General features: G+C 41.1%; 1 protein-coding gene across 3 annotated transcripts in view; it reads left to right on the plus strand.

Moving 5' to 3' along the window:
* LOC121922319 overlaps positions 1-19,676 on the plus strand; it is a 27,941-nt gene extending 8,265 nt beyond the window's left edge. Inside the window, exons 4-9 of one of the 3 annotated variants that reach the window (XM_042451579.1) lie at positions 3,201-3,399; positions 5,293-5,389; positions 13,120-13,304; positions 15,304-15,434; positions 16,470-16,572; positions 16,663-16,799. In XM_042451579.1, coding sequence (XP_042307513.1) covers positions 3,201-3,399; positions 5,293-5,389; positions 13,120-13,304; positions 15,304-15,434; positions 16,470-16,546 — 689 coding nt within the window. In that variant the 3' untranslated portion in view covers positions 16,547-16,572; positions 16,663-16,799. Of the gene's footprint in view, positions 1-3,200; positions 3,400-5,292; positions 5,390-13,119; positions 13,305-15,299; positions 15,435-16,469; positions 16,573-16,662; positions 16,875-18,995 lie in introns of those variants that run through there. The other 2 variants (XM_042451577.1, XM_042451578.1) reach the window with 2 other exon arrangements.
* The last annotated feature ends 86 nt before the right edge of the window (positions 19,677-19,762 follow it).

The following is a 19,762-nucleotide window of genomic DNA, read 5'->3' on the forward strand; positions in this document are numbered from 1 at the left end:
TCTGACTTGAAATATGTTGGGGTGTGATGGAGTGGTTCATGGATTTGTTGTTTGTGGGGAGTTAGCTTCTAGATAAGTGGTTCCCAACCTTTTGAGCCTCCACTTGTTTTGGATTTCCGATCTCAAGTCCCAGCCAACTTGCTCAACATTTAAGAATTATGGGAGCTAGGGTTTACCTAACTTGGAGTTATATCATAATGCTTGTGCTCTAAGCTGGATAAGAGATTGGATTCTGTTGGAAGACCACAATATGAGTTTTATCGAAGGTTATGGTTTAAATTTAGGTTGGCACGCATATATTTGTTACGGATATAGTAAGGACATTAAGTCATTTAAACAACACTACATTAGAAATTCGCTTTTTATCACTTGGAACAAATATAAGAAATTATTATACAGAGGGCTACCCAGATGGACCTCTCCGCAGGAGGCTTTCCACAAGAAGGAAGGCAAAACTATGACAGATTGGCTGAGGTATGAGAATCTAGTAATAAGAGTTGGGGGGCAAGAGGTGTTAAAATCAGATGAGGATATAGCAAAACTGGATCCTCAGATTACATGGATAAAACGTTGGCAAATTAGAGAAGATTGGGAGAGAGATAAAGATGTTTTAGATAAAGAAGAGGCTCAGCCCCATTTTGATAAGATTATTAGAGGCAGTAGAATTAAATTAATTAAAAAAATCTACATATTTTTATTAAGTTTGGAGATGTGGGACGAGACTGTGAAAACCAATATGGTAAGATGGGCACAAAACTTAAAAATAGATATCCCTCTGTCCAGCTGGGAAAATGTATGGAAGAGAAATCTACGCTTTACTTCTTGCAACAATTTAAAAGAAAATTATTATAAGTTATTTTATAGGTGGTACTTATCCCCAACCAGACTAGCTAGAATTACAAATCATGGAAATCCTATCTGTTGGAAATGTGGCGAAAAAGGAGGCTCCTTTTATCATATGTGGTGGAGTTGTAAGAACGCCCAAGTTTTTTGGAAACAAATTCACAGACAGATAGTTGGTATCCTAGGGAAGAAGATACCGTTGAGTCCAGAACTTTTTTTGTTAAATATTACGGATGGTATCCAGGTCAATTTGATACATGACGGGCAGAGCGTATTATTGTATATGATTACCTCCGCACGAATGAAATGGGCCCAGCATTGGAAATCGGATAAAACCCCAACCGTAAGAGAGTGGTTGTTAAAGTTGAACGAGCTGGCTACTCTAGATATGATCTCTATGTCTAAAAATAATAGATCCCAGCAACAGTATGAGGAGAAATGGAACAAGGTTTTAGTAGTATGGGGAAAACTCAGTACGAAAGTAGATTAAATGAATATCACTCTGTCCGATCTTCTCCAAATTACATGTTACTACGTTTTTTTTTCTTTTTTGTTATTTTTCTGTACATAAAAGCTTAGCAATACTGAATACTTGTATTTCCAGATGATATATGATTGGATATTTAAAGGAAATAAAATAAAATAATAAAATTAAAAAAAAATAATTATGGGAGCTGATGTGCAAAACCTCTGGAGGACCAAAGGTTTTGAACCACTGCTCTAGATTTTGTGGTGCAGTTTTAAGCTCAACAGTGTGCCAAAATATATATTTTAGGAGATGCACACTCTAATCCACTGTAATGAATTTGGTGTGAGCAGGATTACTAGTGTGCATCTGAACGTTTTGGGGCTTCTTCCTGTATTTGCTTTCCCCATGCAGAACAGCATCACTGTTATAGCAGTTTCCTCTGCCAATATGCAATTCTCGTGTTCTGCTGTTTAATCTTCCTTCATCCCACACTCTTTGACTTGAAGGCAAACACTCACATACCACAAACATGGATTATTCTATTTGCTTTTGTTTTAGAAAGGTGTGCCTGGTGTGTTTCTTTCATTGCCCCCAAAGTTATATCCCAAGATGTTCTCTTTACAAGCTGCTTCATGTTCCTGGGTTTGCCAAACTCATATCCCCAAATGCCCCAGATCCCAGATTGTTCTGCTATTGCTTCCAGTGGTTGTGTGTATGCATTACAGAACTGGATGGATGTGTGGATGCTGATGTTATGGCTGGCTGGAACTTGGAGGGCTTGTCTGCCAACCATTCAGCTACTAGAAAAACCAGTGAAGCCACATTCTGTGTAAACATAGGAAGGTGTATTGTATTGAGTCACACTATTGGTCCATCTAGCCAAGGGCAGAGAAATATCTGGTACTCAGATGTCTTTGGATTTCACAAATAAGTTATCATATTAGAAGTCAATTAAATTTTAATGCATGTAAATGAATCAAGAAAAGCAATCAAATAAATGAAGAAAAATAAAGCTAACCAATACAGGTAAAACAAAGCATAAAGAAGAGAATCTAAAATTACTGAAAGAATTCCCATGACATATAATATTACTCCCTATCATTGTATTTCCAATTTCTATGTATGATTATGAAAGCTAGACAATGAAAAAGGCTCAACTCATTTGAAATGTGGGTCTAGAGAAGAGTTCTGCAGTTACCATGGACTTCTAAGGACAAATAAATGGGTGCTAAGGCAAATTAAGCCTGAAATGACTAAACTGAGATGGTCATACTTTGGACACTTCTCGAAAAGATATGACTCACTAGAAAAGACAATAATGTTTGGTAGGGAGGAAAGAAGTAGGAAAAGAGGAAGACAGCATTCCAGATGCATAGACAGTCAAGTAAGTCACAGCTGCCCTGAGTCTGCAAGACCTGAGCAGGGCTGTTGATGATAAAATTTGGAGGTCTCTCATTCATAGGGTCGCCCTAAGTTGAAGTTGACTTGATGGTGGTTTACAACAAATAATATTACTCATGTTAAAGGAAGTGATAGCAAAATAAATTCTTAATATCAGTTATGTTTATAGCCTTTCCCTCTCCCAGTAAAATCAGGGTGGTTAATCCACTGGTCTGCACCAGTGACCTATATGGGGCTAAAAGAACAGGTTGTATGGCCACAGTCCCCATGTATGCTTAATTGCTGAGTGAAACTCTGAACCCATGTCTTTCTATCCATTCCGTTCTACTCCCTACAGCAGTATAGGTATTGTATAAGTACTATGAGAAAATGAGGAAAAAAAGTTTTGTAAGCCTATTGCAAAAACACAGTGGGGAAAAGGACTCTCTGTCTGGTCAGGCAAACATGATGGAACAATGGCTTGACTATTTGCCTCTTCCATCTGCAGGTATTCGTCAGGCTTTCCAAGCACTGCAGGATTCAGCCACTGAGCAGCGAGTGGCATTTGCAGAGATCTTCAACCGGGTGGCATTCCTCCAGCGCTTTGTTGTGGGGGAATCCAATGCCATCTATTCTCTTTTCTTCAATCTTCTGAGTGGGGCTGCCAGCCTGGTGCTGACTTCTTGTCAACGGACGTCAGGAGCACGGTGAGATCAAGGAGAATGAAATAAGAGTTCAGCGATATCCCTGGTCTAGGATATTCCAATCTTACCAAAAAGCTCATTTTGAGAGATTTGGGGAACCGTCTTTCATATAGTGCATGGAGTAGAACAAAGAGCCTCTGACACTAATAAGCCTGTATAATTTGAGTTTTACATTATATTGGCCCCATACAGACAGGCCAAAATAAAGCTGCTTCGGGTCACTTTGGAGGTATGCTGTTTAAATGATGCATGCATCCTAAGAGTTCGAAAGCTGCGCCAAAGCTGTGCTCTAGTCCTTAGGACTGTGGCATGGTTTTGGCGTGGCTTCCGGCCTCTTAGGACCCATGCATCATTGAAACAGCATACTTCCAAAGTGACCTGAAGCAGCTTTATTTTGGCCTGTCTATATGGGACCATTGTTTCTTTCTTTCCTGGAAGAACTGGTATGGTTAGGATGGAGGAGCCATAGCTCTGTGATTAAGTACATATTTGATATACAGAAGGCCCCAGGTTCAATCCCCAGCATTACTGGGGCAGGCTGGGAAAAACTTTTGATTTAAACCTGGCAGTTGCCAGTAAACTCTTCCCATATGAGCCTGCCCAAAATTTTAGATCTTCAGCAGAGGCCCTGCTGTATGTTCCGTCACTTTTAAAGGTTAGACAGCAGCACCCCAACTGTAGAACTCTCAGCCTCAGGGGAAGGCAGTGGCAACCCCCTCTGAACAAATCTTGTCAAGAAAACCCTGTGATATGTTTGCCTTAGGGTCACCATAAGTTGGAAGCAGTTTGAAGGCACGAAACATGCACACACAACATCTGTTTTCAGCTTCTGGCAGGCAGCTAAAACAGTGCTGTTCCACATGTCTTTTTTTGCTGTCTGAAACTGCTCTGTTTTAATTGCTGTTTTGAAAATTATTTTAAGGATTATTTTTAAAAGTTTTTAAAGAGTATTGTAATTTCTTTAAAAAGGTTTTAATCTTGTATTGTTCCAGATGTTGCTTACCTGTCATGCATTGCCTTGAAGGTCCAGGAAAGCTGGGAGGTGATATATAAATACAGCCAGCCCTCCTTATCCATGGATTTTTTATCTGTGGATTCAAGCATCAGTGACTTATATACAAATTCCCATAGGCAAACCTTGATTTTGCCCTTTTATATAAGGGACACCATTTAACTGTGCCATTATATTTAATGGGACTTGAACATCCACATATTTTGGTATCCATGAGGGGTCCAGGAACCAAACCCCAGCAGATACCAAGGGCCCACTGTACTTCAAATAAATAACTAAATAATTAGCCAACCTATGGTCAGTTTGCTATAAGGCATCTTCCCATGTTCTATACTGAGTCCACTGCTTGCCTTGCTGCTGGTTTGGTTATATAGTTGGTAGATACTACTGAAATTCCATGATTCTGTATACTTTTCAGAATATGCATTTCTAAGGAAGAACAAAGAATTATAAGATCTATACTGCCACCTTAAATTTCTGAGATTTAGGTTTTCTCTGGTATAGGTGGCAGCTGGTGAGGATGGAAAGGCATATTTGCAATAGGAGAAAAGACAGTACAGAGGGAGAAGGATACATACTTATTTAGTGGTATCAATGTACTATACTTTTCAAACTTCAATTGGCATCTTCTTCAGGGAACTTTATTGACAGCCATTTGTACAGGCTCCCTTGTTTAGGCTGGCAAAGATTCTGATGCTGCCTCTCTCTTAGCAAAATGTCTTAGGAAGGGCTAGAAATCCACTGCCTTAAAAAACAAGTTAGTTTTCAAAATGCCAAATGATTTAGTAGAAATCAGATACCAATTTTTCTGTGGGCACAGCCCACAGAGCAGTAAAAAATAAAGTGCCCACTTATTAATCTAACTCCTGCTCTTCCCTTTCCAGGTTCATTTTGCTGACCTTGGTGGGTGTAAACATTTACTTGGAACGTGTTATCGGCAGCTTTCTCATGGATGGCTCAGAGGATGGCTATGACATGACGGTAGGATCTTGCAATAAGAGAGGGGCAGGGCTTGGGAAAACTACTCTTCCGGATGAAGATATAACATTTCCAGAAATTTTGAAGCCATGGCAGAGGGACTGGATGTGAAATATTGTGGAAAACTGCGGGAGGAAAGTGGTAGTAGCATCCTTTTGTTGTTTACCTTCATGTTTTTTCCTGACTTTATTTAGGCTACCCTAAGGCAACCTTATCATGAGTTTTTCTTGGCAAGATTTGTTCAGAGGGGGTTTGCCTTTGGCTTCCTCCAAGGCTGAGAGAGTGGGACTTTTGCACAAGGTCACCCAGTGGGTTTTTCTGTGGTAGAGGGGTCCTGGTCGACAGACTCCTAGTCCAATACTCAAACCATTACACCACACTGCTTCTCTTTGTCGTTGTGTTTCAGACTGAATTTCACTTTTCAAAGATATAGCTGTGTTAGTCTGTAGAATCAGTATGAAGAGAGATCTTGTACCACCTTTGAGATTAATTGGGATATCGCTTTGTTACTTTAGGAACATAAAATGTATTATATGCACAATATGATGCATTTATAAAATATTGCTTGCATAAAGTTATCCTTGGTGTATTAAAAGTATGGTTCAGTCAGGCAACAGTTACAAACTTAATCCTCCTCCCAGGTGTTTTTTTTTTAAGTTACTTTTGTTACAAATGGAGGTAGAAGGTCCTGAGCTGTGATGAAGCTCTGGTTTGCAAGTTTATCAAGAGCTGGAAAAAACAATCAAAATAAAATAAAACCTCAGCATTGGTGAAACAGAGAAAATAATTGTGTCTCCTCCAGTCTTCCGAAATGTCAACCAGACATAAATAATTTATTTCCATAAAAAGAACTGAGAAAATAATACCAAGATAGTATCTGCCATGATCAGATACTGTAAACTGTCTTACATAAAAGTCATCCTATTGAATAGTTTGGAAATAGTTTTGGAGGAGTAAAATATGCATACACTCTTTCTGTTCATAATTCCAAAATAAAATATTCCAAAATCCACTTTTTTCATTTTTTTTCCACTTTTAAATTTTTGCAAAAAACCCAAAACTTTAACTAAAAAGGAGAGAAAATTGGTTTTGTTTTTGTTTTTTGCTGGTCACATCTCTACTTCTAGGCTTTGGCTAAATCCCCCAGCCATGCCAGCTGGCAGTTCTGGGAGCTATAGTACAGCCTAGGAATTTTTCAGGCATACAGCTCTCATGATATACTGTGCCTGGAGTGATGCTGATCTCTACTGAGGTGCTGTCTCACCATTCAAACATAGTTAATTTGATGTGAAGCCACTACACCATTGCCTTTCCCTACAGCACTATGGTGTCATGCTTGCCCTTGTCAAGGGAAAGTGTTTCCACTGTGTCCTCTGGGCAGTTTGGGGAGCCGGAGAAGGAGCAGCCATACATTTGTGCAAGAGAGGAATGGCTGAATGGCATTGAATGATTCTGAGAGATTAACAGCAAACTTGTAGTTTCCACTCACCAGATTAGTCCTGACTTCATCCCTCCTGAACAAGGAGACAAGGATTGGGTAAAGCTGAGCTAATTTACCACAGGCAGAACAAACAAAAAAAAAAAACCCACACATCAAAACAGCCACGATTCAGGAACAGAATCCAGCTTCCTAGTACTGTCACGCACACATTTAATCCAATTGACACTTCCCCTAAAGCCTGAGCATGCATCCCATAGTATCCATGACCATACAGTGATGTAATGTTGGTTAAAACCCATTACTGTGGTCTCCGAACTAGGTGACTTGCAGTTCTATATCCAAAAAATATCCAGGCAAATTGGGAGTGAGTTATGCATAATTTACTCTTAGGTTTTTACTGCCTTCCAGCATTCTGCTTCTACTAAGTGTTGAGAAAAGCAAGGAGTTAGGCAGGGAACTGAACTCCCATCTCTTAACTAGTCCAGAAAGCCAGTGTGCTACAATGATTGTAATGTTAGAATGAGACTTGGGAAATAAGTGTTTCAAGTCCTTGTTAAATTTCTTGTATGTCCTTGGAGCAGTCATACTCCCTGGCCTACCTCACAAGGTTGTCACTTTGATTATTAAATGGGGGGAAAGAGTGCTCCATGCAACAGATAGAGCTCATCAAAGGAGAGGTGTAATAGAAATGTAAACCTCCTGGGCTTATGATGTAGCATGTTAAATGAATTGCCAGTGCTGTGGATTTTTAAAAAATGTAAATCTAGATGGGACTCCATTTTGAATGAACACCATGTTCTGTGAGGACAGGAGATCTATAACTCTTATTCTTCCAAAATGCTGGTAAAAAAAATCCCTATTTCACAGTACAAGAACAATGGAAAGAAAACCCTGGCTGTTGCCAAGTCGAAAAATTGCAGTGTGGGGAGAAAAAGGTTAAACGCTCCCCTCCCAGACTAAAGTCTTCATTCAGAATCAAGCCCCTACTTTTACTGCAGGCAACACATGTGTCTCTGACATATCTCTGGCTTTCAAGTCTTTGTTGGGTGATGCCCAAGCATTTTACACACATTTTTATGCCATATGGGCTGGAACAGGGATGGGAATCATGCCACCTTCCAGATGTTGTACTGCAGTTCTCTTAGCCAGCATGTACGATTATGTGAAATGCTGGGAGATGCAGTCCAAACACATCTAGAAGGTCATATTCCCTCCCACCCACCCACTGCTACCAAGAAACGTCTTGTTTCTTGTTCTGAAATGCTCATCTTCCAGCAAAGTGGAGCATGGGTACAGAAAGAGTAATGCAATTGCTGTCTGGGGGCCTCAGAATATTTAATTCTGCATTTCTCACCTTGTAGTCTGTGCCTGCATGGTGTTGCTACACATAGAGCTCTGTCTACAAATGAATTGGCTTTTGCCAACTACTGTAGTAATTTAAAAAGTTAGGAGAAAATGAGCATCCCGGCTGTGCAGAAATGCCTCAGCAAGGTTGTTTTATTGGAGCAAAAATTGTTTAATGGTTCGAATCCTTTGGAATTCCAGCTGAGGGTGTTAACTGCTTATGCGGAGAACGGAAGATAGCTACATGGAACATATTTTGTGCTGTAAAATTACAGCCTTTGTTCATTGTGAGGTTGCTGATGTTTTCACATTAAAGTAATGTGAGTAGCCCATGTTAGTTGGTTGGTGAGACATGGGATGGGCAGCTTCTGACTCTCTGGAGGTTGTTGTACTATAACGCCCATTACCCTTCACTATTGGCTAGGCTGGCTAGGACTAATGGGAACTGTGGTTCTACATCATATGAAGGGCTCCATGTTGGCAGTCCCTGATGTAAATGATGAGTTTGCTGACCTAGTCGAGAGCCTTTGTCAATCTAAAATCTAAATAGAGTCCTGTAGCACCTTCAGCACTTAAAAGAACCATGTTTCGTGATCTGATATAAATGAAAAGGCTAAAATGCCAAGTCACTTTCTCAATGGATTGGTAGCATCTGTAATATCCTACTAATGCAAACATTAACTGAATGAGTAAGGGCTTCTAGAGGTAACCAACACCATTCCAAATTCTACATGATGCAGTAGAAGTTTATTAGTTACACAAATTTTAAAGATACACTATTATTTACAACAACAAATGGCAAGAAAATGTCATTCCATCAGATGGAGATTTTTTTAGCTGGGTACCCAGGAAACACAAACTCAATACTTCTAATTGTCCTGGATCTCAAATGCATTGTTTTCTGGTTATGCGTTTCTGTAAAATCATTAAAATGCTAATTTTGAAAAAAAAAGTCTGTCAGGTTTCATGTGGCATACGGTTTTGTGGACTGCAGTGCACATTTGCTCAGAGGCAGTTAATCCAAATGCAGTAAGATTCTGTCTCTGATCTTATGCCAAATTAAACTTGTTAGGCTTTAAGATCCCACAAGGCTCCTTGGTTTTGTTTTTTTGCTGCAACAAATGCATCACAACTACACCCACTGAAGTTTTTGGCAGACACAGATTTACATGCCATCCATTACTGAAGCAGCTGGTGGATTTCAGGATTGTAAGATCTGCTTTGTTTGTTTACTAGAGGCTCTTCACTTAATAAATAGGGAGAGCAAAAAGAATATTTTCCTCATCTTCTAAATTATATTTACATGGCTGAGCTTGGTGAACTTGAGCAAGTCACACTTTATCAGCCTCAGAGGATGGCAATGGCAAACACCCTTTGAGAAAATAAACCCCATGCCAAGAACCCCCCATGATAGGTCAGCCTTAGGGTCACCATAAATTGGAAATTACTTGAAGGTACACAACAACTATTACAGTGGGGACTTGTTATCCCTGGGCTTGCCATCTATGGATTTAAGCATCCGTGGATAGCAATCCCCGTTGTCAGCAATGGCAGTGCATGCACGCAACCACTAGTGCAGCTGTGTGCATGTCACACCACCATTAGGGACAACTTGACTTGAGGTCCCACATTTTTTCATATAGGTGTGTTGGGGGGTCCAGAATGGATCCCATGTGGATACGAAGGTCTGATTGTATTTAATCAAATCCTTGCTTATTGACTGTAGTTTACCCTACTGTCTTTCTGCCCCCTGCGTTATTTTATAAATCCAAGTAAATGTGATTTGAGTCTAGCAAGGAACTGGTACTGAGGTCCTGATAGCTGCAATTTGGGCGGAGGTGGGTTAAGAAATGGTGAAGGGTTTAGTGACTGACTAGACATGAGAGCTAAACAGAACCTCCATATTCAACGGCAGTACACCTTGGGACACCAGCCACCCAGAGCAAGAAATAAAGAGGGTAGTTGCCTTAAGCCCAGCATGTGAGCTTCTTATAATCTTCTGGCTGACAATTGACGAACACAGATGGCTGCACAAGGTAGATTTAAGGGCAATTCCTATTGGGTGCTCTTATTTTTATCTATGATCTAAGGGCAATTCTTAATGGGTACCCAAAAGCCAAATGTCCTCATAGCCCAGATCACAGCTCCCAGAATCTCTTAGGCAGCCTGCTAGCTAATGGATTCTGAGAGTTATGAAGTCTGGATCTTTGGCAAACTTCAGAGATTGATTGGAGAAGCTTGTTCTTAATAACCACACTTCTAAATTTTCCTGGCTTGTACCAGAGACCCCATCTAGGTTGCTATTTCTTTTGTACTGAGAAGCTGACAATCTTAGAGGATATGTTTCTTCCCAACACTCCCCTGCCCTTCATCCCACCTCGTCTTTTTCTATCTGGTTACCACTGTAGGATTTCAAATTGCCTGTTGACTTATAATTTTCACAGGGTTTTTTTTAAGGCAAGGAATATTCAAGGGATGATTTGCCATTTTTTTCCTCTGAAAAATATAGCCTACAGTACCTGGTCTTCATTGACAGTCTCCCATCCAAGTACTAACCAGGGCTGAGTCTACTTAATTTCCAAGAACAGACAGGATCTGGTACCTTTAGGGTATTTAAGCCTCAAGTCATGTAGACAGAACAGAAATTGTTCAGGGGGAGGACAAATTGCAGCAAAGGGGATCCTCAGCAGCAAGAGTTGCATTCCAAAGCTTTTACCACAACCAAATCGATGCACAGATTGGAAATTGTGTGATTGTCTCTCTAAGGGAGAATGGCCCTCAGATAATGCAGTTGCACATCTGATAAATCATGTGGGAAGACAGTGACCTAAGGTCCCCAGTCCCACCTCCTCCATTGTAATTTCTGCTTTTCCTCTATACAGTATTTGCTTAGAGCAGGGTTCTTGAAAGTTGGCTGAGACATTAAATCATCAGTCCCTTTGGCAAAGCCTCTACAATCAAGCTGCAGCTCAATTAAAACCATCTTGATTGCCATCACTTTATGAGAGCAACTGATTAACACAATCAGTCTCTTTTTAGAGAATTAGGATTCTTTTTTGCTGATGACCTCCTCCTGTGATGATATAAAATTATGCTCATAAAATCCTTACAACCCTGCCTTATTCTACGTTTCCCTTTTTTTCTGAAGATGCTGAATGGGATATTGCAGCCTTCCATGTTGGGACTATATCTCCCATCACTCCTGTCCATTAATCACTATGTTCTGGCGGGGGCTGTTGAGAGTTGTAGGTGAAAACTTTTGGAGGACACCAGGTGGGGGAAAGATAACATCCTAGGATCTTGTTCTTACTTGAGCATCACTGCCAACAGATTTGTACTAACTGGAACACAGAGCAGAGCTTGCAAAAGTTACTTTTTGGACCACACCGCTCCCAGACTATGTTAGCTGAGGGAGTTGGTAGTTCTAATCCAGAAAGGTACATTTTCTAATCTCTGCCAATAGAGGCATGCATGCATTTTGGAACTCGAACAAGGAGATAGTGGAATAGATAGGGAGTTCTTAAAAACTATGCATCTGATTGTGTGGCATGGAGGAAAAATACGTATCTGTTCCATGACCAAATACAAGAAAAGAGAGAGCTTGGCATATGGTTGTCCTTTAAAAGCAAAACAACACAGCTCAGCAATATTAATTACTTACATTTTACACTGAGAAAAAGTAAAACTGCAACTTTGTTTTGCTACAGAATAAGTCAACTTCTCATGTGTCTAATCAGATGCTTTTGGGAGCTGACAAGTAAGGCATGAAGACAATGGCCTTCCCTTAAACCAGGGATGAGCAATTGCAGAAAGTTTGTGGGCTGTCTTAGGCCTGTTACAGACAGCCAAAATAAAGCTGCTTCGAGTCACAGTGGAGGTATGGTGATTCAATGATGCATGAGTCCTAAGAGTCCAGAAGTCACACCAAAGCCACACTCCAGCCCTAAGGATTGGAGCGTGGCTTTGGTGTGGCTCCTAGAGTCTTAGGACGCATGCATCATTGAAACACCATACCTCCACTGTGACTCGAAGCAGCTTTATTTTGGCTGTCTGTAACAGGCCTATGTCCCCCAAGAGACCTTGGAGGGTCATCCCTGCCATACCCACTCCTGCAAAAACAACACAACTTTCTTGCTCTTAAATACCCTCTAGGGACAAGGGGACAGTTTCACTATGTTATGGGGTCTTCAGCCCAAGAGAAACCCTCTTATTTTTAACTGGGTGGATCTGAAATATGGTAAAAAAAAAATCCTCCCACACTCCCTAGATGGCATTTTGGAGCAAAAAAACAGTTTTGAAAACTTTTGCAAATGAATTTGTAACAATTTTGCAGATTTTTTTTTAACCTCAGTCAGTTTCCAAATGTGGTGCTCAGAAGGCCTTTTAGGGCATTTTTCACCACCACCACCACGCCATTAAAAAAAAAATTAATTGTGCCCAAAAAACAATAATCACTACCACTTACAACCCACAAGGCCCATTTTTGTCCTCAGAGTATCTGGTACTCAGGTTTACTTCTATGTAGGTAGGTTCTATTTAATTTAATATTCAATGATTGCTGCAAAAAGTCACCGATTATCCATCTATGTAATAATCCATGATCATCTGTTAATGTGCCTAAATTGTTTGAAAAGTAGCCCAAGTGAGTAACTATGAGTTAATTTGACAATTTTACTATTATATTCTTGTATTTAGTTTCTCAAATAGAAAATGTCAGATCTTGATGGATAGAAACCTGTCCTTCTGCATGACGTCCTTTATAGGTACCGGTAATCATTCTGTCTATTTGTGTGAGAAAAAGAAACAGAGATGGGAATCACACTTTAGATTTGAAAGAGAAGTCTGAGAATGTAGCAGTTCTAATCTGTCCCTCAGAGCAACTGTTAGCCCCAAGATTCCCCAAGTGCAAGATGCTGAATCTGGTCTGTCTGGTTGCAATGACTTGCAGCTGTTCATTTTAGGAGAGCATTTCCTTCTGGGTGGGCTTGTTGCGTCGTGGTTTTGCTGGTCTTGGCTTAGCTGTAGTGGCTTATTTCATCTGGACCTACAAGGACCCAGCCAAACAGAGCCAGCAGGTGCTCCAAAGCCTACAGGAGACTCGGACAGAGATTCAGCGGCTTCTGCAAGAAACAGGTAAGAGGGTGAAGGAAGGTGTGTGTGTGTGTTGGGCTTTAGGAGGAAGGTCACCTGCTCTCTCCAAGGAGGTCTCTCCCCAGGATCACCTAAGAGGGAAGGCACAAAGAAGTTGTCTCGTGCATTTTTGTACTTCTAGATAGGAGGAAGCTCCTAAAGCAGTGGCTCCCAACCTGTGGGTCGGGACCCCTTTGGGGGTCGAACGACCCTTTCACAGGGGTCACCTAAGACCATCGGAAAACGCATATTTGCATGTAGCAATGAAAATAATTGTATTGTTGGGGGTCGCCACAACATGAGGAACTATATTAAAGGGTTACAGCATTAGAAAGGTTGGGAACCACTGTCCTAAAGGGCACAGTTTGGAAGCAGAAGGAGCAAAACAATTTTCAGGTAGTACAGTGGGTGATGCCCTCTGAAATCTTCTGGGGGTCCACTGGTCCCTTCTAATCCCTCAGAGTTGCCCATCCCTATCTGAGAAGTGGGGTCCCAATCCCAGTTCAGATATGAAGCCCTACAGGAAAAGAGATCCCACCACAACATTAGGAAGAACATCCTGACATTAAGAGCTGTTTGACACACTCCCTCAGGGAGTAGTGGAGTCTCCTTCCTTGGAGGTCCATAAGCAGAGGCTGGATGGCCCTCTGACGGGGATGCTTTGATTGTGATATTCTGCATGGCAGAATAGGGTTGGACTGGATGGCCCTTGAGGTCTCTTCCAACTCTTATGAGTCTATGATTCCAGAAGCTGATAGTGGGATTAGGCAGAACAGCCCAAATGAGGGAGGGAGGGAGAGCAAATGTGAGATTTCAGGCTATTTATTCTGCTCCTTCTCAAAGAGTCTGGGCTGTTCTCACAAGACTGATTTGCATGTGAAGAAGTGAGCTTGTAGCCCATGGAAGCTTATGCTAAAATAAATATATCAGACTAAAAGGTGCCCCAAGCCTTTCCCCTTTCCCTTTAATACTGAAACAAGCACAGCTCTCTCTTTGGAAACTGCAGGTTTTAAAAGGGAACCTAAATACATAATTTAAAACTGCTCACCTGGAGATGTCTGAGAAACCAAATGCTGCAGTTGCCTAGCAACTGTCACACAGAATCTCTTCCATCCCTTCCCAAACTTTCCTTTTTCCTCAGAAGAAGAGCTGAGTCAGGGCTTAGGTGAGGTTTCTGGGAACTCCTCTGCCCCTTTGACTGTGAGCCCAGGTAGGAGACATCCCTGATGGGTGAGCTAGATTAATTATGGTTGTACAGCCCATTGTCTCAGAATATAACATTAAAGGTAGGTCTTCTGGATTGTTAAGCCTCTAGTCCAGGGCTGGGCAGCTTTGGAAGGCTAGATGGCTACATATTAGCCCTCCAGGAGACCTTGGAAGGCCACATCTGCTCCTAGGGGGAAAGTACCCCCAAACACCCTCTATGGGACATATTTTGGGGCAAAACATGCTCTTCGAAAAATGTTGTACAATTTTATTTTTACTCCTGGAGGACAGGGGTCTTCAAACATATGGAAATGTGCTCTACATCATCTAGAGATCATTTTTGGCCATTTTTGGCGGAAAAATTACCCCTGGGAATTCTGCAGGCCACACTTTGTTCATCTCTGTTCTAGTCTTTGGGCTTTATTAAAGGTGTGTAGTGTGGGGATGTGGTGGCTTAGGAGTTAAGATGCCAATTCTGATGATCGGAAGATCAGAAGGTTGGCAGTTTGAGGCCCAAGTGCTGCGTGATGGGGTGAGCTTCCGTCACTAGCCCCAGCTTCTGCCAAGCTAGTAGCTCAAAAGCATGCAAATGCAAGTAGATAAATAGATACCACTTAAGTGGGAAAGTAACAGCGTTCGGTGCAGTCATGCTGGCCACATGACCACCAGCTGGCTCTTCGACTTAAAAATGGAGATGAGCACCACCCCTTACAGTCGGTTACAACTAGGCATTCATGTCAAGGGACTACCTTTACCTTTTAGTGTCTCTATCTGTTCTCTTTTTCCTTCTAGAAAGGCTGCTGCCTAATAAACCAGAACTCCTCCTCCAAGAATCTGTCCTCCTAAGTGCAGAGGATGAGGCCTTCTTCATGGACTCTGGATTCCCAGAGCAGCTTTCCTCTTCAGAGTGCAGAGATGAAAGACAAGGTAAACAAACAGAAGACAGAAGCAGGCGAAATTTGTGCTATATTGGGGGTGTAGGAAAGTATTTAGAAGACTGGCTTAGGAGCAGGGAAACTTTATATTAAAATCCTGGCTCCACTATGGACTTACTTGGTGGGCTTGGGCAAAGGTCACCCTAATCTACCAGCTAGGTTGACCTGAAGATATGATGCCATTCTGAACTCTTTGAAAGAACAAACCATAAGTGTTGCAATACTGAAAACTGACTCTTACAATTGCTGTGTTTTCTGGATGTATGTAATCTGCCCCAGTTGCCCTGACATGGGTTGTTTCCACTGAAGGAAGGAATTGTAGTGTTGGAAGGGGCTTCAAGTGCCATCTGATCCAACTCCCTTCCAACTAAAGCACTCCTGAGACATGACCATCCAAGTGAAGATCATGGTTTCAAATACCATTCAAATCACTGTTAATTTCCTAAAGCACATGTACTAGAATCAGGATACCTGAAGGGACTTTATTTCTCTATATACATTTCTAGAATATTATGCTCTAGCTGCAATGCAAGGCATTAGATGGAGGAAAGAGCTAACACTCTTGAATGGAGAAGACAAGACCTTTTTAGTTCTGGCACCTTTTTTGTGGAAGTCTCCTACTCAGAATGCTTATTTGCTCAATTCTATCAGTTTTGGACAATAGTAAAGATGATGATACTCAGAAGGCTTTTTCTTTGCCTGGCAACTACAGTCAGCCCTTTGTATTCATGGATTCTTGATCCACAAATTGAAGCATCCATGACTTGAAAATATTTTTAAAAAGAATAAATCCAAATAGCAAGACTTAATGTTGCCATTTTCTATAAGGGGCACCATTTACTGTGCCATTTTATTTAATGAGACTTGAGCATCCATGGATTTTGGTATCCACAGGGAGTCCTGGAACTAAACCACAGCTTATAACAAGGGCCCACTATATTAAGTATCTTGTTGTTTCTGATCTGATTCAGTGGATTTATTTATCTTAATTTTTGGCATTTTTTATGTTTTATTTCCCCACCACCAGGACAACTCATATTGAGGCTACCTGGACATATTTGCAAGATGCTTGCTATAAATGCAGTTTCTGTGGAACAGACCTAAATTATCTGAGGGAGCTGGGAGTGCAGGTTAGCATGATTCATTGGAGGAAAGAGCTGATGCCCTTGCATTGAAGGTCCCTTCTGAAGCAACTAACAGACCAGGTGTTTCCCCCCTAGGGCACAAAACATGGACTAGCCCCATGCAGAGGGGACGCTCACCTTCCCGCCTACACCGCTCAATATCCCGTCAACGAAGTCTGACCAAGACCAGCAGCCCCAAACGGAGAGGGCGATCCCCTTCCCGTAAGTGTCGTTCACCTTCCCGCCAGCGCAGTCGGACCAGAAGCATTGCTGCTCAAAGGCTGGAAATCCCTGTTCCACTGGAAGGGGTGAGTCCATTTCTGTGTACTACAGTATGGAGGTTAATTTTAAGGGGGAGGCAACTGTACTCAGAGGATATGTGCAACACTGACAATATGAAGGGTCCTCCAGGGACATGGGGAGTTGGTCTTGGAGGACACATTCCCATTGATCCCAGTTCTCCCTTTCATTGGATCTATTTACACATGCCAGTTTGATCCTGCTTTAACTGCCATGGATGCATCCTATGGTATCTTGGGATTTATAGTTTGGTGAAGCACTTAGAATTCTCTAGTTTATTTCCTTGAAGACTAGGATTACAATTCAGGCAGAAAATTCTACATATCTAATGAAACTATACATCCCAGGATTCCATAAAATAAGGGCAGGGAAATTATAGTAGTATCCAACTGCTACAATTATACTGTGCATAATTACACCCACTGGAAATCCTTGCTTAATAATACTTTAGTTTGTCTTAAACTGGAAGAGGACCAAAACCTACTTCAGTGGCGCACCTTTAAGGTAATCAGGCTATGTTCTTTCTATTTCTTTTTTCCTTTAGTAACTTCAATAAGCTTTAAATTGTTTGCATCATTTATCTAGAATTTGCTGGTTTGAAGTAACACAGTTATGGAAGGCAGAAAACCTGCCCCACCCCCTATTACTTGGAAATCTTATTCTGGCATGCATTACCTCATGTACTTCCAACCACAGGGATTTAGAATCATGAAATAAAAGGCAACGTTTTGCAGTAAATTTGTGGAGTCATCCTAGCTTTGCTTTCATCCTGCTACTGTACTGCAAAAATCAGTAACAGAGGAAACAAATTTCTCACAGGTCCTCAGCCTTCAAATGTTGGGTTTAGAATGAAGCACCTAGATTTATACACAGTGCAATAAAATAAAAAGTAGAATCCAAACCCACCTTTTTCTGAACAGAATATATTTGTATATTAGAGCTCAAGAGCTTTGTTTTTGAGAGAAGGGCTTTTGAAGGTGTCTCAAAGTACATGTATTCTCATACCCCTGGGAAAGGAAGCTAATCTACGGCTTTGCTGCAGTCCTACTGCAAATGGAGGAGTGTGGCTTTAGCTTGGACTCCAGTGGTTTTTTGAGAAAGCAGGTTCTTTTACATATATTAAAGGTTGCTGCTTGAGCCTTCTGGATGCAGCAACACTAGAGCAGTTGAACATTTGCTGAATGTTCATTCTTGTTATCAGTGCAAGTTCCCTGCATTTATTATAAATAACACTAGAAATGAAGCAGTCCTCTCATTGTTCTTTTTCCCCACTTCTTATTCTAACAACAATGTACTATAGTTAGTTACTAATAAATGTTTAACATTTGGAAATGTTGGTTCTATGAAATTTGATGATACAGTTTATGTTATATAACATACTTGAATTTTAGGCTTGGGGAGCTGACAGCTTTTTTAAAAGGACTTCTAATAGTACTGCTTTAAATGGTTCTTAATGTTGTAGTTTAATTACAATTTAGGATTTTTTAATTTTATTTTTATCAATGCTGTACTTGTTTCAAACTTGTAAGCTTCCCATCTCAGTTCTGTAGAGAAAGTATGATATAAAATGAATAAATAAAGCAAGGCTGGGAGATCTTTGGCCCACAGATGTTTTGGACTACAACACCCAGAATCCCTTACGGCAGGCAGGCAGATAGGCTCATGGGAGTTGGTGTTCAAAACATCTAGAAGTCCAACCCCCCCCCTCCAGTGCTGTGATAAAGGAACAAAAAGGCTAAATTTTAAATTGGGCAGGTGTGAAATGTATGGCCCTCCAAATGCCGTTGGACTATTGGTTATTTTGGCTAGAGATGATTAAAATGGCAGTGAAGAACATCTGATGAACCATACATTCCTCACTCTCTACGTGGTGAACTACACATCATTCTGCTCACAGTACTTTTGAAGCAATGTAGTTTTCTACTTGCCAAAATGGCATTTCCTGTGAGCTTGAGAATGTTGTCTTTTAAATTACAACCCTTAGATTCCCCTAGCCAGCATGGTCAATGGGCTGTAGTAAAAAAAAGGGAATTTGCTCTGGCTTAGATTAGTGGCCAGAGCTCAGCAGGCCAAAGTGATATAGCAGAACTGTCTTTATTCTCAGCCAAATCTCTCTTGTTTTTTTATAGGTTCTGCAATACAAGCTGCGGAGCCAGAGGTCCCTAGTTGGAACTTCTTCCTCTTCAATCAATCAGTGAAGATCAGCTTGCTCACCCCAGTCATAAAAGAAATGACTCTGCAGCTGTCATCTTTCAACCTGCACTTCGGGAGTTGAAGGAGAAAATCTCTTGTGGCAGGGCTTGTGGCTGAATAATCAGGATGCTCATTTCACGGGTAGAGCAGAAAGATTTCTTCCCTACCTGACAGCAAAAGCAAATGAGGAGTAGGACTTAAACCTTTAGTTCTCGTTCCCTCCCTCCGCCACACACAACAAAGGCTTGTCCTTTTAGACAGGGAAATTGATACTTTGCTGAGATGCTGAAATTTAAGTGTAGTTGCAAGAGACTGTAATATCTGAACCAAGCAGTGACATGTCCATTAAGACATCATGCTCCAGATGTACCCCATTTTAATGTTCCTAATGTCAGTTTTTATGTCCATGGCTAACAAGAGAGACAGTTACTTGCAAAAAATTTCCACTATCAGCTAGCTGTAGGGATCTCTCCACTCAAATAGATTACTCTCAGCAATAGCTGCCTTGCTGGAGTGGTACTTTGACTCACAGTATCCTTTGTGTCCCCATAAGCCCCCTCTGCAGCTGTTGTTTTCCCCATTAGAAGAACCTTTCTGCTTGAATCTGCATTTGAAGGGCCTAAAGACATATCCAAGAATAAACTGTGATATGACTTGGAATGAGGCTTTGTTTAGCTTCTGCTGCAATGTTTAGAAGTCAAAC

The sequence above is a fragment of the Sceloporus undulatus genome, chromosome 2 (assembly GCF_019175285.1).
Source record: "Sceloporus undulatus isolate JIND9_A2432 ecotype Alabama chromosome 2, SceUnd_v1.1, whole genome shotgun sequence".
In the NCBI taxonomy this organism is placed as follows: domain Eukaryota; kingdom Metazoa; phylum Chordata; class Lepidosauria; order Squamata; family Phrynosomatidae; genus Sceloporus; species Sceloporus undulatus.